Source organism: Hemicordylus capensis, chromosome 6 (genome assembly GCF_027244095.1).
Source record: "Hemicordylus capensis ecotype Gifberg chromosome 6, rHemCap1.1.pri, whole genome shotgun sequence".
Classification (NCBI taxonomy): Eukaryota; Metazoa; Chordata; class Lepidosauria; order Squamata; family Cordylidae; genus Hemicordylus; species Hemicordylus capensis.
Window position 1 is genome coordinate 16,156,840 of NC_069662.1, and position 14,789 is coordinate 16,171,628.

Below are 14,789 nucleotides of genomic sequence, written 5' to 3' on the forward strand. Positions count from 1 at the left end.
ACCAATGGCCGTGCACAGCTGCGGAGCTGTTCCCTACCGTTCATGCGCTGAGGCCATGCGTGTGTTGACACCGCGTGCAGACTGCGGGGAACAGCGCCGCAGCCGTGCACAGCCTTTGGTAGAGCGAGCACCGTGCCCAGAAAAGTGGCAGGGTGGCAGCAGAGCAGGCAAGGACCTGCTTTTTAGGGGAACCGCGCCCCGCCTGTGCCTGCACAAGCTGTTCATGCACACCCCTAGTGGTTACCCATTTCCTCTGTGCCCCAATTAAAATCCCTCTCCCACAAAGTTGCTCTCAGCTGCAGAGAGGAAAAGATGCAGCTGCAACAAATGCTTGTGCCTGTATGCTTTAGCCTTTGCCGCTATTATATGGAAGAGGAGAGATTTAAGTGAAAGAAACAGCAGGAGGAAAGGGATACATACATACACACACACACACACACAGAGTGCTGTGCTCCTGATCAAGTTGTGGAGGTGGATGGGGGCAGCTGTTTTTAGCCAAAGTAAAAACCATTAGAATTCCTGATCACATGTGGTTTGGTCTTTAAAAGCAAAAGAGATGGAGAAGAAAATAGCATCTGTGGCAGCAGCTTGGTTCCAAGGGGTAGCTAAGGGGCTGGCCCACCACCCCTCACTTGCTTCTTACAGCCCTTCAGGCAAACTAGCCCAGAATCCTTGAGAGAGTTGAGCCTACATGTGTTAGACATCAAAGTCAATTAAGGGTTGGCATGGCTGTGTGTGATACTTTGGTGGAGGGGTGGTGTTGGTGGCCCGGACCAAGTGGCAGCTTGCCCTGGCTGGTTTTGTGCCACAGTGCTCAGTCACAAGTGAGGACATTATCTCACTTAGCAGCTTGTAGGAAACTGTCTACTATAGTGTGAGTGCCCGACTGGAGATGGCTCAAAGCTTGACTAGCTAGCCCCTGCTAACTGCGCAGAGAGGCACCTCTTGAAAACTATTTATTTTCCTTTTCCCCCATTTAAAACACACAAAACTATAAAATAAACAATGGTGGTTCTCTGATGTTTAGCAGGGAGAGAGCAACTGGCCCTATCAAACGCCAGGACAGCATCCCTCCCCATGGCTGTTGCTGGTGTCTACCTTATGCTGCTTTTAACTGTCAGCCCTTTGGGGACAGGGAAGCATCTTGTGTATATTTATTGTTTTTCCTGTGTAAACTGCCTTCAGAACTTTTGTGGAAACGTGGTATATAAACTTAGTAGTCGCTTATTCTGGAGTGCAGAGCAGTTCAAATCCCGGGTCCTTAGTAAAGCTGCACACCTCATTGTGAGTGAAATCAGGAACCAGCTCCAGTCTCCTTGCTTTCAGCTGCCCATGTAGCCCTTCCAGGCTCCACACCCGCAGTGCCAACTCAGAACATTTTGCTGACTGAAACCGAGCTGACATGGTGCCCCCTCCTTCCCCTTTTGTTCTATTAATATCGCAAACCCCGCTTCCTTCCTCCTTTCATATAGTGCCTCTTTTCTTCCTTTTTCTATTGGAAAGGGAAGAGGGAAAGCAGCGAGGTGTCCTTTCGGCTTCCTGCTTTTGCAGGCCACCCGTGGGGAGGGGGGCTGCCGCCCCCAGAACAGGCCCACAACCTGCCACCTGAAGCAGCTGGCTTCATGGCACAGCCATCCCCAAGAGCCTCTGCCCAGAGCCGAGACTCGCTGAGGTAATTACACCCCACACAGTGCCAAGCCAGTCGCACACTGTCTACGCAGCCCCTCCGCATGCACACACACACACACAGCCACAACTGACACCCCTTTTCTTTTTTTTCTGTGTGAATTTTATTATATAATAATATACAGCAGTGAGAAGATAAAAAGCTGGAATAGGCTTCTGGTGGACGAGAGGCATGGACTCTAGCGCTCCGTCACATTGTCATACAAGCTCCCATTCCTTTTTGGGGGGTTACGCAGTAAGATATAAATGACCCTGATCAATCAGAACTGCACGCTCAGGCATATTCCCCCTCCCGCATCTTTCCCCAAATCAAAACATAATACACTGTTTCCATCCGATGCAAAACAACTTTTTTTTTTAATCCGCAGCGTGAGGGGAAATAATGCCACTCCTTTTCCTCAGCACCAGCCAATCACCTACCCAAAGGCCTTGCCGGAGAGAGGCTCTGCTCCAACCGTACCACCAACCCAGACCTTAAGAGGAGACCGGGAGATCCCATCAGCCACTCACACAACCCTGGGGGAGTTGTATCAGAGCTGTTGCCATTTAAATTTGCTCATCAAGGTTCTCGGACTTGGGTTCCTGGATCCCGTTGGACTACAACTCCCATCATCCCACTTGCCATTGGGGATGATGGTATTTGTAGTCCAACACGATCTGGGGACCCATGTTTGAGAATCCCTGCCCTAAATATCTGACCCCCCAAAAAGGGTGGGGCAAGAAATCCCTCCCCTCTTGCTAGTGAGCCCTGTTAGTGTCACAATCGTAAGTGCTTTAAGGCAGCTCTGGAGCTTACAACCCCTGCACCTCTCCACAAATGAATTATATTGGGGCAGAAATCGTCAAGCACCCCAAAGAAACTGGGGAAGTGAATGCTTTTCCCATTCCCATCTCCTGCATGGCTTTATGGCTTACAATAGCTGTATTCAGGGGGAATGGCTTGGGTGCTCCCCATTTAATACAACTGGACAGCACTGTGGGAAGGGCCACGGGGTGTGGCTTCTTTAAGGCCACGCATCCTATCTGGATGACACAGCCAGCTGGCTTTGCAGAAGTGGCTAAGGCACTGCCTCCTGTCTGAAGTGGTGTCGCCATGTGGGTGTGGCTTAAAATGTCACGTGATGGGGTGGGGATTAATTATATGCTGCTGGGAGTGATGGGAGGGGCTCCTGAGTAAGGTGAGAGGAGCAGATGCCTTCTGCTTCTCACCTTGTTTGTTTTTGCATGTGGCTCGACTGAGAGGCGTGGCTTTGGCAATGGTGTGGTGGCAAGGGGCGGAGCCCATAAGGCACAGGCCCCTCCCATGCATGGCAGTGGGTGTGGCTTGGTCAAGGCTGAGACTCGGGGGCCCTCCCTTTTCCCATGCTGGTAATAGGCGTGGCTTGGTCACGGCAGGACCAAGACATCATCTCCTTGTCACCCAAAGAGCTTGATGAAGCAAGGGTGGCAGTAGGGCTTGTCATTCTGCTCCTTGAAGGTGCCTTTGTTGAGCTGCTTGAGGCAGAAGGCACAGACAAAATGCTCCGGGTGGAACTTGCGTGCCATGGCCGTGATGCAGCGGCCAGTGATGGGCTTCTCGCAGCCCGAACAGAGCGAGCCCCGCTGCTTGTGATAGTGGATCTCGCAGAACGGGCGGCCCCCATGCTCAAAGAAACTGCCGTTCACAAAGGGTGTGTAGCACTCCTGTAGTGGGGAGAACAAAGGGGGAAAGGATGGGGAGGAAGGCATTTAGATAACCCCACACGCATGCACGTACACACCTCCAGACCTATCTATAAGGCTGCATTGATTCTGTGTGTTGGGGGGTTGCTGCTCATGTGCAGTCGCTGAAAGCAGCAGCAGAATTTCACATCCTGGAAATTGCAGCAAGTTTCTAGAACTCCTCTTTTGCAAACTTTATTCCACATCTCCAGGTTCCTGACCCCCCACCCATTATTTCCCATCTCCCCACTTCTTCGCAAAGAATAAAGCAAATTTCTTAATTTGCATAATTGTAATTGCAGAATGTCAATACTTCTTTACTGTTGTTGGCACAAAGTACACCCTCTATACAGACAGTGCTGATTATCACCACTGCATCGTGATCCTAATTTGCCACTTTGTTGCTCATTCAGCTTTGAAGCTCTTCCTCCTCTGCTGGGGTTTTAAGCAGCCGGAATGATTTGGCATCCTCTGAAAACCTGGCTACTTCACTGCTCACCCTTGACTCTAGTTATGTTATGAATAAGTTAAACAAGTATGGACCTACACCAAAATGTTGCAGTACATCCCTGGTATGCATGTTACCAGAGCATGGTGAAAGTTTTAGACACCTTTTCCCCTCAGAAGCAGAAGGGGTTGTGACTGTCTTGAGGGAGTATTTTTCAAGCTGAGAAATTCCCTGCTCTTTTTGTTCAAGCCCTCCTTCCCCCTCCCCACACTACTCAGCTCCACAAGCTCCGCCCACCTAATTATCTGTGCCCTCCAAATCTGCAAACATTCCACTCCACTGAATTACTGGGGCAGTCTGGGGAGTGGCCTCCTTGGGTTTTTCAGGTATTTGTGAAACCAACGTGTCTGCTAGTACCTCCCGCTCAATTGCAGGTGCTTAACCCTCTGTTGTGAAAACCATCTGTTTACTCCTCCTACCTTCTGATTCCTGTTCTTTTTCTAAAAGCCTTTTCTCTCTCCGAGAAATACAAATGTATAACTGTCCCACAACTCCTCCTGTTTACTCTGTGAAGGCTGAAATTCTGCTTCCTGTTCTTTAACCCTCTACTAATCCATAGGAGCACCACTCACGATTGTCCAGGACTGCCTCTACTCTGTTCGGTTCCATGACTAACTCTCCCAAGGCACAGTCATTTAAGAGATCTAGGAATTTTGCTGCAACCCACTCAGGCACTATAAGGGTAGTTGAAGTTACTCATTATTCTCACACTTGCTCCTTGGGTTGCCTCCTTGAATTCTTCCACGCACTCCCACTAAGCCCTGCCTTCATTACTGCCCCAACAGCACACACACTCACCCTGCAGACAAAGCATTCTGGGTGCCACAGGGCATTGAGCGCTGAGATGTAGTTCTCCAGAATGGCTTGATTGCATCCCTGGCAGCGGGTGGAGAAGAGCTCGTAGAAGTCCTGGCGGCAGTACTGCTTCCCGTCCTTCTCATGGAAGCCTGAACGGGGCAACAAGAAGTAGCTGGTGAGCAAAGGGGATGGTGACTCTTAGGATGGGGCAGAAGAGTAGGACTAGATTAACAATAGTGCCCATTGTTAACAGAGATTAGCTATTAACAATGGCAGCATCCCTCCTGGGACAAACAGCAACGGTGGGAGCCACACCTCCAGATCAGGACTCAAGAAGGACGATGACTGGTTTAGCATAATGTGTAATTTGGTGCTGAATAACCACATGGGGAAATGTCTACACAGTTTGGGAGTTCTGAAACAGCTGCACCACCAAAGCACTCTGCATGAACACCCGAAATAAGAAAAGTGCACGTGTCAAAACACACCAAAGGATCATCAAACTGGCTAGGCCACAAAGTGGGGTATATTTTCAGGGGGGTGAAAAATAAATAAAACAGAAGCCACCGTTCTTGTGAGCATGCCATTGCATAATTATGGGAAGAGAGCTGGTCTTGTGGTAGCAAGTATGACTTGTCCCCTTAAGCTAATCTGATATGCCCCGGTTGCATACGAAAGGCAGACTAGAAGTGTGAGCACTGTAAGATATTCCCCTCAGGGGATGGAGCCACTCTGGGAAGAGCAGAAGGTTCCAAGTTCCCTCCCTGCGATCTCCAAGATAGGGCTGAGAGAGATTCCCGCCTGCCACCTTGGAAAAGCCGCTGCCAGTCTGTGTAGACAATACTGAGCGAGGTGGACCTATGGTCTGACTCAGTATATGGCAGCTTCCTATGTACGAGAAAGAATTGGATCATTATGTATTTGCAGGTCTGAACCCACAACAGAACGTTGCAATATATCTCTGACGTGTATGTGCTACCTGAGCCTGTGCATGAGCATAGTGAAAGTTTTGAGCACTTTTACCCCTCAGAAGCAGACAGGATTGTGATTGTGTTGAGGGAGTATTCTTCAAGATGATAAATTTCCTGCTTTTTGTTGTTGTTGTTCAAGCCCTCCTTCCCTCCTCCTCACCACTGAATTCCATTAACTCCACCCACCTGGTTGACTTTTAACTGCCCTCCGAGTCCATGAACATTCCACTCTATTCAGTGACATTGCAATATGGGGGGGGGCATTTTGCCCCCTTAGGTTTTTGTTTTCTTCAGATTTTTGTGACCCCAACATATCTGTGGGTTACCCCAAGTCTGGCAGTACCTCTCTCTTGGCCACAGGTGCTCCAGTTATGTATCCATAAGGATAAGCTCTTTTGGAAACAGATATAAGATTACATCTACAACCCATCCTTCGTCGCAGGAGTGCAGGACAGTGTATTGTACATAGTTTTCCTCCCACTCCTTTTATTTTCACAACTATCCTGTCAGGTAAGTTAGTCTGAGAGAGAGTGACTAGCCCAAAGTCACAGTCAGCTTCATGGCTGAATATGGATTTGCCTCTGATCGGATACTCTGGTCACTACACCACACTGACTCTCATAAATATATCTTCCATAACATTACAATACTTAACATGCAAGCTATCAGTGGGAAACTGTAGGTGAGGCCCCTATCCCTTTCCCCCAAGTAGGGATGTGCACGGAACCACGGAGGCGTGGTCCGGCACTGGGGGGAGTGTGTCTTTAAGGGGGGGGATAGTACTTACCCACCCACCCCCGCCGCTCTTCCTCGTTTTAACATTTTAAGAAAGTCCAGCGCTGGAGGGGGAAGAGCGGCGGGGGGGGGAGTACTATCCCCCCCCCTTAAAGACACACTCCCCCCCCGAGACTGGCGGACCAGTCCAGAGGCCTCTAGAATGGCCTCCGGACCGGTCCGTGCACACTCCAACCCCCAAGAAGGGCTCATCTGCCTGGATGGGGGGGGTTTTGCCATCTTTCTTCCCTTCCCCCCATCCCAGGGGTCAGTCACTAAGCCAGTGACACTCACCTTCCTCCCCAAAGGGCCGCCCACACTTGACGCAGCAGAAGTGCTCCGGGTGCCAGTTCTTATCCAGGGCGGTGACCATTTTCTGAATGAGTCAGATGGAGGTGGAAAAGGAAAACACAATGCCGGTGAGGAAGGACAGGATATTACAGCAGTGCATCTCCCTGGCTTGCCAAGCCTCGTCTCGCAGGACAACTCTCTGCATCACAGTGCTGTGGGACACTGACCTGGGTTTGTGCCGTACTGTGCTCTGTACCATAATACTGCATCCCTCAAGCGCCCGCTGCATTTTCTCAGGATGGCACACTGCCGCCCCTTGTAGCCTCACAAACTTCAGTGTATTTGCACTGGGTAACCCAGTGATACCCAGACACTGCACACTGCTGCATCTCTCTGCATACTACCCCTGTATTCAACTCAGGAGCAACCCAGAGAGGCAGGGTGGGGAAGGCGGTAACAAACAAGCCACAGGTGCCGCTCTCGTTTCCACTCTGCACTTCCTGCCCCAGCCACCTTGCGCTTCCTCATTTCACCCGCCCGCCTTGTTACCCCTAGGCCCGTGTGGGCTGGTATTCCCCCATCTGGGAGCCGGGAGAAAAGCCAGCCCGTGTGCCTGGGATGAACACAGCGGCAGGCAAAATGAGGAAGAGGTAAGGTAGTCCGAGGGCCAAAATGAGGAAGGGGTAAGAAGTGCAGAGCAGGAACAAGCCACCCCTGCAACTCATTCACCGCCGCCGCCACCCCACCCCGCTCGGCCCAGATGGGCTGCTCCCGATTCAGCTTCATTTCCAAATGTTGGACACATTGGGGGACACTGTATTCTCACATGCTGCATATACACTTGGCTCCCCCATGTCCCCACTGCATTCCATTGCATTTCCAAACGGGAATCTGGATTTCAGTGCAACTTCTCAGTGTATGGCACTGTTCTCAGACGGATTGGATTTTCAAACACTACGTGCTCTGCGCCACAGGTGGCCAACTTGAGGCTCCCCAACTGTTGCCAGACTACAACCCCCATCATCCCCAGCCACAACCCGCCGCTGTGGATGATGGGAGTTGTAGTACAGCAGTAGGAGAGCCTCAGGTTGGCCACCCCGTGCCACATACAATTCAAAATGCTGTATTTTATACCTTGGGCTGCTGCAATTCAAAATGCTGTATTTTGTACCTTGGGCTGCATCACAGGATATTCTTTTATCACTTGTTCCAGTCAGGCTACTACTCCAAATGCAGCACACCACTGCCATGCACTGCAGTTTGTTTGGTTTTTTGCCTCAAACACTGCACAACATGGCTGTGCATTCAGGTGTCTCACTGCCATTCATAACAACACTTTATGCCACCAGTATACCGTACACTGTAGGAGTGTTATTTTAGGTTTCAGTGGGGCAAAAGGGAAAAGTTATCCAGCAAGGTTCAAAGGTCTTGATATATTCAATACAAAACTGCACAAAAGCAGTGTTTTTAAAGAGCATTTGCCACGAGCGTTTTTCACGCAGCAGGCTTTACCACGAGTTTACTACAAGGCTTTACTGCAAGTTCGAAGTTGCCCCAAAACACCAACGCAAAAAGTGGATTTTTTTTTACTCTGGATATAAATCAGGCTACACTCTTACGTGCAATCTCGAATTGTGTGTAAAGTTCTCCATTGCATGGAAGCTTGTAGGGACTTTGGGGTAAATCTGGCCAATATGTGAATGCATGCCTCCATTCCGGAGGAGATGTGAGCTTAAAGTCCTGTGTAAAAAACACAGTGGTAACCATTTTTTCCACCTCAAAATGACTGGAATCAAGGAATGCTGGCACAATGTGAGTGGGGTTGTCAGGCACTGTACAGGTTGTGTAAGGGGGGGGGCACTGTATGTACTTCAAACTGCACCCCTCATACATTCCATCTCACAGTGGAGGGAATCAAACAAACAAACAAAATCCACAAATCCCATTCAAAACTATTTCCTCACAAAACTATGATGAATATCCAACTAGCAGAAGACTGCATGGGGAAAGCAACTCACATCCAGGATGGGTTCGTTGCAGAGGCCACAACGGGGAGAGAAGAGCTGGAAGTAATCCCTCTCACAGTAAGGGGCGCCGTCCTTCTCAAAGAAATTGCTGCCCCCCATCTCCTTCTGGCAATGGGAACAGACAAAATGCTCTGGGTGCCAAGTACTCCCCAGTGCTGTTACCACCTGGATAAAGAGAAAAAGAATACAGGTAGCCAGGGACAGGCATTCAGCATGAGGTAGTGACAAAGAAAACTCAAAGAATATCTTATCTTCCAAATTTCCCTTCTCCTCTTGCTGTCTTCCCTTTCCTAGGCCTGCTCAACTTTGGCCCTCCTGCAGATGTAGGCCTACAACTCCCATAATCACTGGCTATTGGCTCCTATGGCTTGGAATTATGGGAGTTGTAGTCCAAAAACAGCTGGGGGGCCTAAGTTGTGCAGGCCTTGAGTCTCTTTCCCATTCTTCCTTATCCCAAAGGCTCAGGGTGGGTTACATTCCTATGCCATTTTTACCTCACAAGAGCTTTGTGAGGAACATCAAACAGAGAGATTGGGTCCTGTCCCCAGTAATCTTCCTCATAATTGACCCAGGATTTGGTCCTGGGCCTCCCACAGCCACTCCAAGCACCACACTGTACACTACCTTGGCTCTGATGTGTCCCCTCCCCCTCCACAGGAATGGCAACAGCACATGATTAAAAGAGGAGGGAAAGACCCTGGAAAGAATATAAGGGTTCCTTGGCAGTTGGGAGCAGCTGGAACTTTCTGAAAACGTCCCATGACCATTGAAAATGGCTGGAAATCCCTAGAAGGATTCCACAGCAGTTGGGAGCAACTTGAACTTTATAGAAGGACTGCATGGCAATGGAGATGGCTGGAAAATTCTAGAAGGGTTCCATGGCAGTTGGGAGCAGCTGGAACCATCTAGGAGGGTTCCATGACAGTTGGGAACGGCCTATGCTCAAGCATCATTTCTCTTGGCCATGTAGAACATTGTGAGATGGGCCTTCTCTCCCACTCATCTATTTCTGGGAAGGGGAAATGGAAGCTCGACTGGTGTCCTTTGGCTTGTTTCAGTATCTCTTTAAGGTCCTTATATTTCTGGCTGCCTAATTTGTATTTATAGCCAGAAACGAGAGTGTGGCCTGGATGATACATGAGTGACAAATGCCCTTTGGACATGGCTCCCTCTCCCTGGGACCTAGTGACAGTTCTGTGCACTCTGGAGTCCAGAGGCCTACCTCATGTGCTCACATATGTTCTGGGCCGGTGAATCCTATCAGCAGCACCGGCTGTCATGATCTTAAGACCTCCGTGCCCCTGTTCATTATGCTGTTTGTCCAGAACATATCACATGGGCTGCCACACGTCTCTCTCAAACTAAAAACCCTAGAGTTCCCCATACAAGCACATTCATATCTCTCTCTCTCTCTCTCTCTCTCTCTCACACACACACACAGTGTGCTTGTACAGGGAACTCTAGGGTTTATCATTGGAGACAGAGAGACAGATGTGTGCCTCCCTGTGTGACATGCTCTCTCAAGAATTATGTCCCAGAGTTCTTTAGTACCAGCTGGCATTGTTTATGCACAGTGCCCTGACAGCAGGAGATAGTTGGGGCTAAGTAGTATTCGCCAGAGAGGGCCTGAACCAGCAGTTCACTCTTCATCGTGTTCCTTGTTCTGTTTTAACATTGCTTCTCATTGGCTCCAGGACACAAGATTACATACGCAGCCTCCTATATGAGCTACGGCTTCCTTTTTTCTTCTTCCTGTGAATGGTCTTGCAGGCCAGGAATGGCCGGAAGCATCCAAGAGGGTTCTGTCACATTTGGAAACAGGTGGTGGGCATGGCTGGTTCTACAGCACCCAGGAATGGAGAACAGCTCCCAAGAGACTCCATGGCAACTGGGAAGAGCAGTCAAGAGCTGGGAGGATTCCATGCCAACTGAAAATGGCCAGCAGCATTCCGAATAACTACCTGTATTCTGGCCTGTTCCTCTTTGATTAAAAAATCAAGCTCTGCTCATCCTGACCCGTCTCCTTTTCCATCTTTGGTTACCGAAACCCACCCCTATCCCCTTCAGATACAAACCTGCCCTCCAGGGGGTGGTTCTTACCTGCCCTGCAATGGGTTTCTGACAGGAAGCGCACAGCCCCTTAGCCGTGGTGGAGATCCCTTGGCGGCTGAGATCCGACTCCAGCATGACAAGCATGCTATCCAGATTCCCGCTGGGCTGGGCTGGTGATGTCTGTGGGGGAGCAGCAGGGGGGCTGGAGCAGACGGAAGAGACCACCGGCACCTGCGCTGACGACACTCGGGCAGGAGCTGGTGGTGGCGAGACGGTGGGAGTGGCTCCTGGGAGCTGAAATGTCAGGGACCACAAGTCGGGGATGGTTAAGAGGCTTAGTGGTAGAGCATCTGCTTTGCATGCAGAAGGTCCCAGGTTCATTCCCTGGCAGCATCTCTAGGTAGGGCTGGGAAAGACGTCTGCCGGAAACCTGGTTGAGCTGCCGTCAGTCAGTGCAAATACTGAACTAGAGGGACCAATAGTCTAAGTCAGAATAAGGCAGCTTCCTATATTCCTTACTATGAAGAGCCCGTGGGGGGCGCTGTAATAGGGCAAACAGCTTCAAAGAGCCTTCCGTGCCCTGCATCTGATAGCCACCAAGCCTCCAGGAGGAGCCGCCAAAATCCGCCCTTCCCCTGGCTGGAGCTCCCGCTGCAGCTGCCAGCCGCCCCCTTCCGCCACTCCCAGCCAATGGAAGGAGGATGGGCAGAGCTGGGTGAGTGGAGATGCATGCGCGCATGGGCACATGCACCACTCAGGAGGCGCCGCCACAAGTGGGGAGATTGCCCATATACATGCACACGGGCCCCCTCTCCCCTTGCGATGTGCCTAGAAGAGTCCCCTGGACCAGGCCAGTGTCACATCGAGATATATTATCATTCACTCTTAATAATATGTTGTTATTATTACTCTATTATCCTAGTCCATGTGTCCAGCCTAGGGTCTTTTCAGGCACTGATATATTCCGGCATCAGCCCAAATTACCACAATGGTGGGGAAATGAGGAATCTACATTAAGGAGGAGGAGGTCACATTGTACAGTATTCCTAGCACCATCTGCTGGCAATCTGCAGCAATCCATGAAGCAAATGTAAAAGAACGGCCTTTTCACAGGACTTTTCTGATTGGCAGCTGATCTCCCAGGTTTCAGGCAGGAGTCTCTCCCAGCCCTACCTGGAGATGCTGCCAGCGATTGAAACTGGGACCTTCTGGTTGCAAAGCCGAGACTCTTCCACTGATCTACAGCCCCATCCTCAAACTAACAGCAACTAGCAGCAGCTTCCCTGAGCACATACTGGGTAGAGTGTCTTCCTCCTCTTGAGTAGCAAGCAGAAACACATGTGAGGGAACAACTGAGTGGATTTTCAACACATTTTTAAAAGGCAGAATCAAATCAGTATCATTTTGATAATCTCTAAAAGAACTTGCTGAACTTTGCCCAAACCACCTGAAATTGCCTGCGGAAATTTGCGGCTACCTGACAGGCACAAGGGAGATGTGCCAGCAAATTTTTTTCAGAGTTGTGCACAACTCAGCACCAAGTTGAAAGATGCCATATCCCTTCAGGGCTATTCTGTCTGCTAGAGAGATGGAAATAATCAGGACTACATGTCTAATCTATGCTTGGGGGGGGGGGAAATAAATTCATATTCTGAAACAAGCAACTCAACTCTTGCACCAAAAAGCTGAATTTCTGTGAATTGCACAAAATAAATAAGTGCAGATGTTTATTTTTGCATACTTCTACTGCTTATTTACTTGTGAATACAGTTTCTACCCCACCTTTCCTATGCTTTAAGTAGCTGGGCTTGGGGTAGAGCAGAGAACAATGCAGGATACTGAACTTCTACTCCCTGGAAATCCTGTTCAGACACAGACACACCCCTTCTGCAGTTTCACCAGGCCATAAGGCTGTATAACCATCACAACTAGGAACTTTCTTGAATCTGAAAAATGAAATCTAGGATTTGCAGGATGCTGAATCCTCTACCCAGTCTCTATACTTGTAGGTTGCATCGGACAAATCCCACATACCCTTGGAAGTACCTTGTTCCCCCCACAATTCCTCAGTGCTACCCAAGGCGCTTACTCACATTGCTCTGGACCCGGAAATCTGACAGAGAGGCCATGAGCTTGTCCAGCTCCAGAGTGGCAGATGTTGCCGATGGCTTGGCAGGTAGGGCTGCTGCCGACCTGGAAGGAAGATCACACCATCAAGGGAATGAGGGAGGGAATGTGGCTCTCCTAATTTCAGTTCAGTTCAGAGATATTGGATAGCTACCACTTCTACAAGAGCGTTGCTTAATGCAAAGGCATAGCAAGGTTGGAGTGGGCACCGCAACAATTTAGGATGGCCCCCGCCCATCCCACCTTCCCTCCTCCTCCTCTGAAAAGATAAGAGCGAAGAGCAAGCTGTTGTTCAGCTGGTGGCCCCGGGACATTTCCCCCTGCCCGTTCAAGTGTGGCTTCACCCCTGGTTATATGGTATAGTTGTTGAGTCCAGATTTAGGAGATGTGTTCTGAGTTCAAATCCCGCCTAAGTTGCCAGCTACAGACCCAGAGATGGCCTTTGTAGCTTAAAAGCAATGCGGGGGTGGGGTGGGGAACCTACCAGACGCAGATGCCCCTGCCAACATTGTGATGGAAGAAGTTGCATCTGAGACAACTGTCCCTTCTATGTAACTCTTAAAGATATAGGAAAGATAACCTGGCCACTCTAATCCCTACCTCTACCATAGACCACTTTAGGTAGTCATTTCTCAGCCTCAGTTTCCTATCCTGCAAAATGGGAATACTAATGACCTCCCCTCTCAGGGCTGTTGTGAGAGTGACCAAACAAAATGTTAGCATTTGTGCTTAGTGCACAGAAGGCATTTTTTGCGTAACATTCTCAGATGACAGAGATGAAAATATATGTGTGTGTGTGTGTGTGTGTGTATCTCCCCCAACAACCACACACTTACCGGGTTAGAGAGCCACCATCTGCAGAGTCCTCTGGCCTCTCTTTGCTTTTGTCCCCACTAGGACTTTTGCTGGATGGGAACTGGGACATTATTTCATCTGGGAGGAGAGGGGGGGAAGTATTATTTCCCACTTTTAGTGAACCACCTGCAGTTTCAGATCCTCACCATCAGAGGGCAGCACGGCCACACTCCCAGTAGCAAGCAGAGCACAACTCCAGAACTTTTTTAAGTGACAGAGGCAATATGTAGAACAAAAGGCTGATGGTGCTTCTGAGCATGTGCAGAGCACCTTTCCCACACTGTTGTGCAAATATAATCATGTCTCGGAGTGGGGGAAGGGCTCTCAAATTTTGCATTTCCAGGTCTTGACCCAGTGCTTCTGCCTCAACAAGCAGAGGTGGGAGATGCAGTCTTATCTTCCTGCTGCAGCAAGCAAGATCCCAGCTTTGCTCCACAGCAGGCAGGCGAGGAAGGTGAACAAAGTGAGTTGTGGAGGAACAGAGCAGGAGCGACAGCAGCTGCCAGGAGTTGCCACACCCCAAACAAGGTGCTAAATGCTGCCTTGCCCCACGCCCCTGGTGGAGTTTAAAACAAAACAAATACTTCCAGTCTCAAAAAGTGGTGCAGGGAGGAGAGAAGCTGGACACTTTCCAGATTACCCGCTGCAACAGCGGTAAAATGCTTCAGCTTGGGCAGATTGCACTGAAAATGTAAATACTGAAGCTGTTTGTTGCGCAAAGCCACCAGCAGGGGGAGCAGTCTTTTCTAGCTTGTGCAAAACTCTACAACGGGAAAACACGACTATTTTTTGCACCACACATGCAAAGTTATAGGACTGTAACACAGCAATAAAACCCGAGAGAAGGCACTGGAAATGTGAACGGCACCTTGTTGCCAGCGCAGGGACTGCAATGTCAAAACACAGGTAGTTTGGAAGCACACTTAATGGACACATAGTGACACTGCTGGAGTCTCCAAGCTGGAAAGCGCCCTGGCCAGCAGCCTCCTCTTCTCTCCT

At 49.7% G+C, this 14,789-nt stretch overlaps 1 protein-coding gene and 1 long non-coding RNA gene across 3 annotated transcripts in view; one reads left to right on the forward strand and one right to left on the reverse strand.

The window, feature by feature from the left end:
- Positions 1-1,766: 1,766 nt before the first annotated feature.
- TGFB1I1 (transforming growth factor beta 1 induced transcript 1) overlaps positions 1,767-14,789 on the reverse strand; it is a 35,248-nt gene continuing 22,225 nt past the window's right edge. For both annotated transcript variants that reach the window (XM_053265694.1, XM_053265695.1), the window contains 7 exons: positions 13,772-13,868; positions 12,902-13,001; positions 10,857-11,102; positions 8,748-8,921; positions 6,733-6,814; positions 4,694-4,842; positions 1,767-3,369 (listed from right to left, as the gene is read on the reverse strand). In XM_053265694.1, the coding sequence (XP_053121669.1) occupies positions 3,103-3,369; positions 4,694-4,842; positions 6,733-6,814; positions 8,748-8,921; positions 10,857-11,102; positions 12,902-13,001; positions 13,772-13,868 (1,115 nt within the window). In that variant the 3' untranslated portion in view covers positions 1,767-3,102. The remainder of the gene's footprint in view (positions 3,370-4,693; positions 4,843-6,732; positions 6,815-8,747; positions 8,922-10,856; positions 11,103-12,901; positions 13,002-13,771; positions 13,869-14,789) is intronic.
- On the forward strand, positions 9,278-10,771 carry LOC128331804 (uncharacterized). The gene is made up of 2 exons (XR_008310433.1): positions 9,278-9,826; positions 10,451-10,771. It is a non-coding gene; the product is annotated as an uncharacterized LOC128331804 (long non-coding RNA).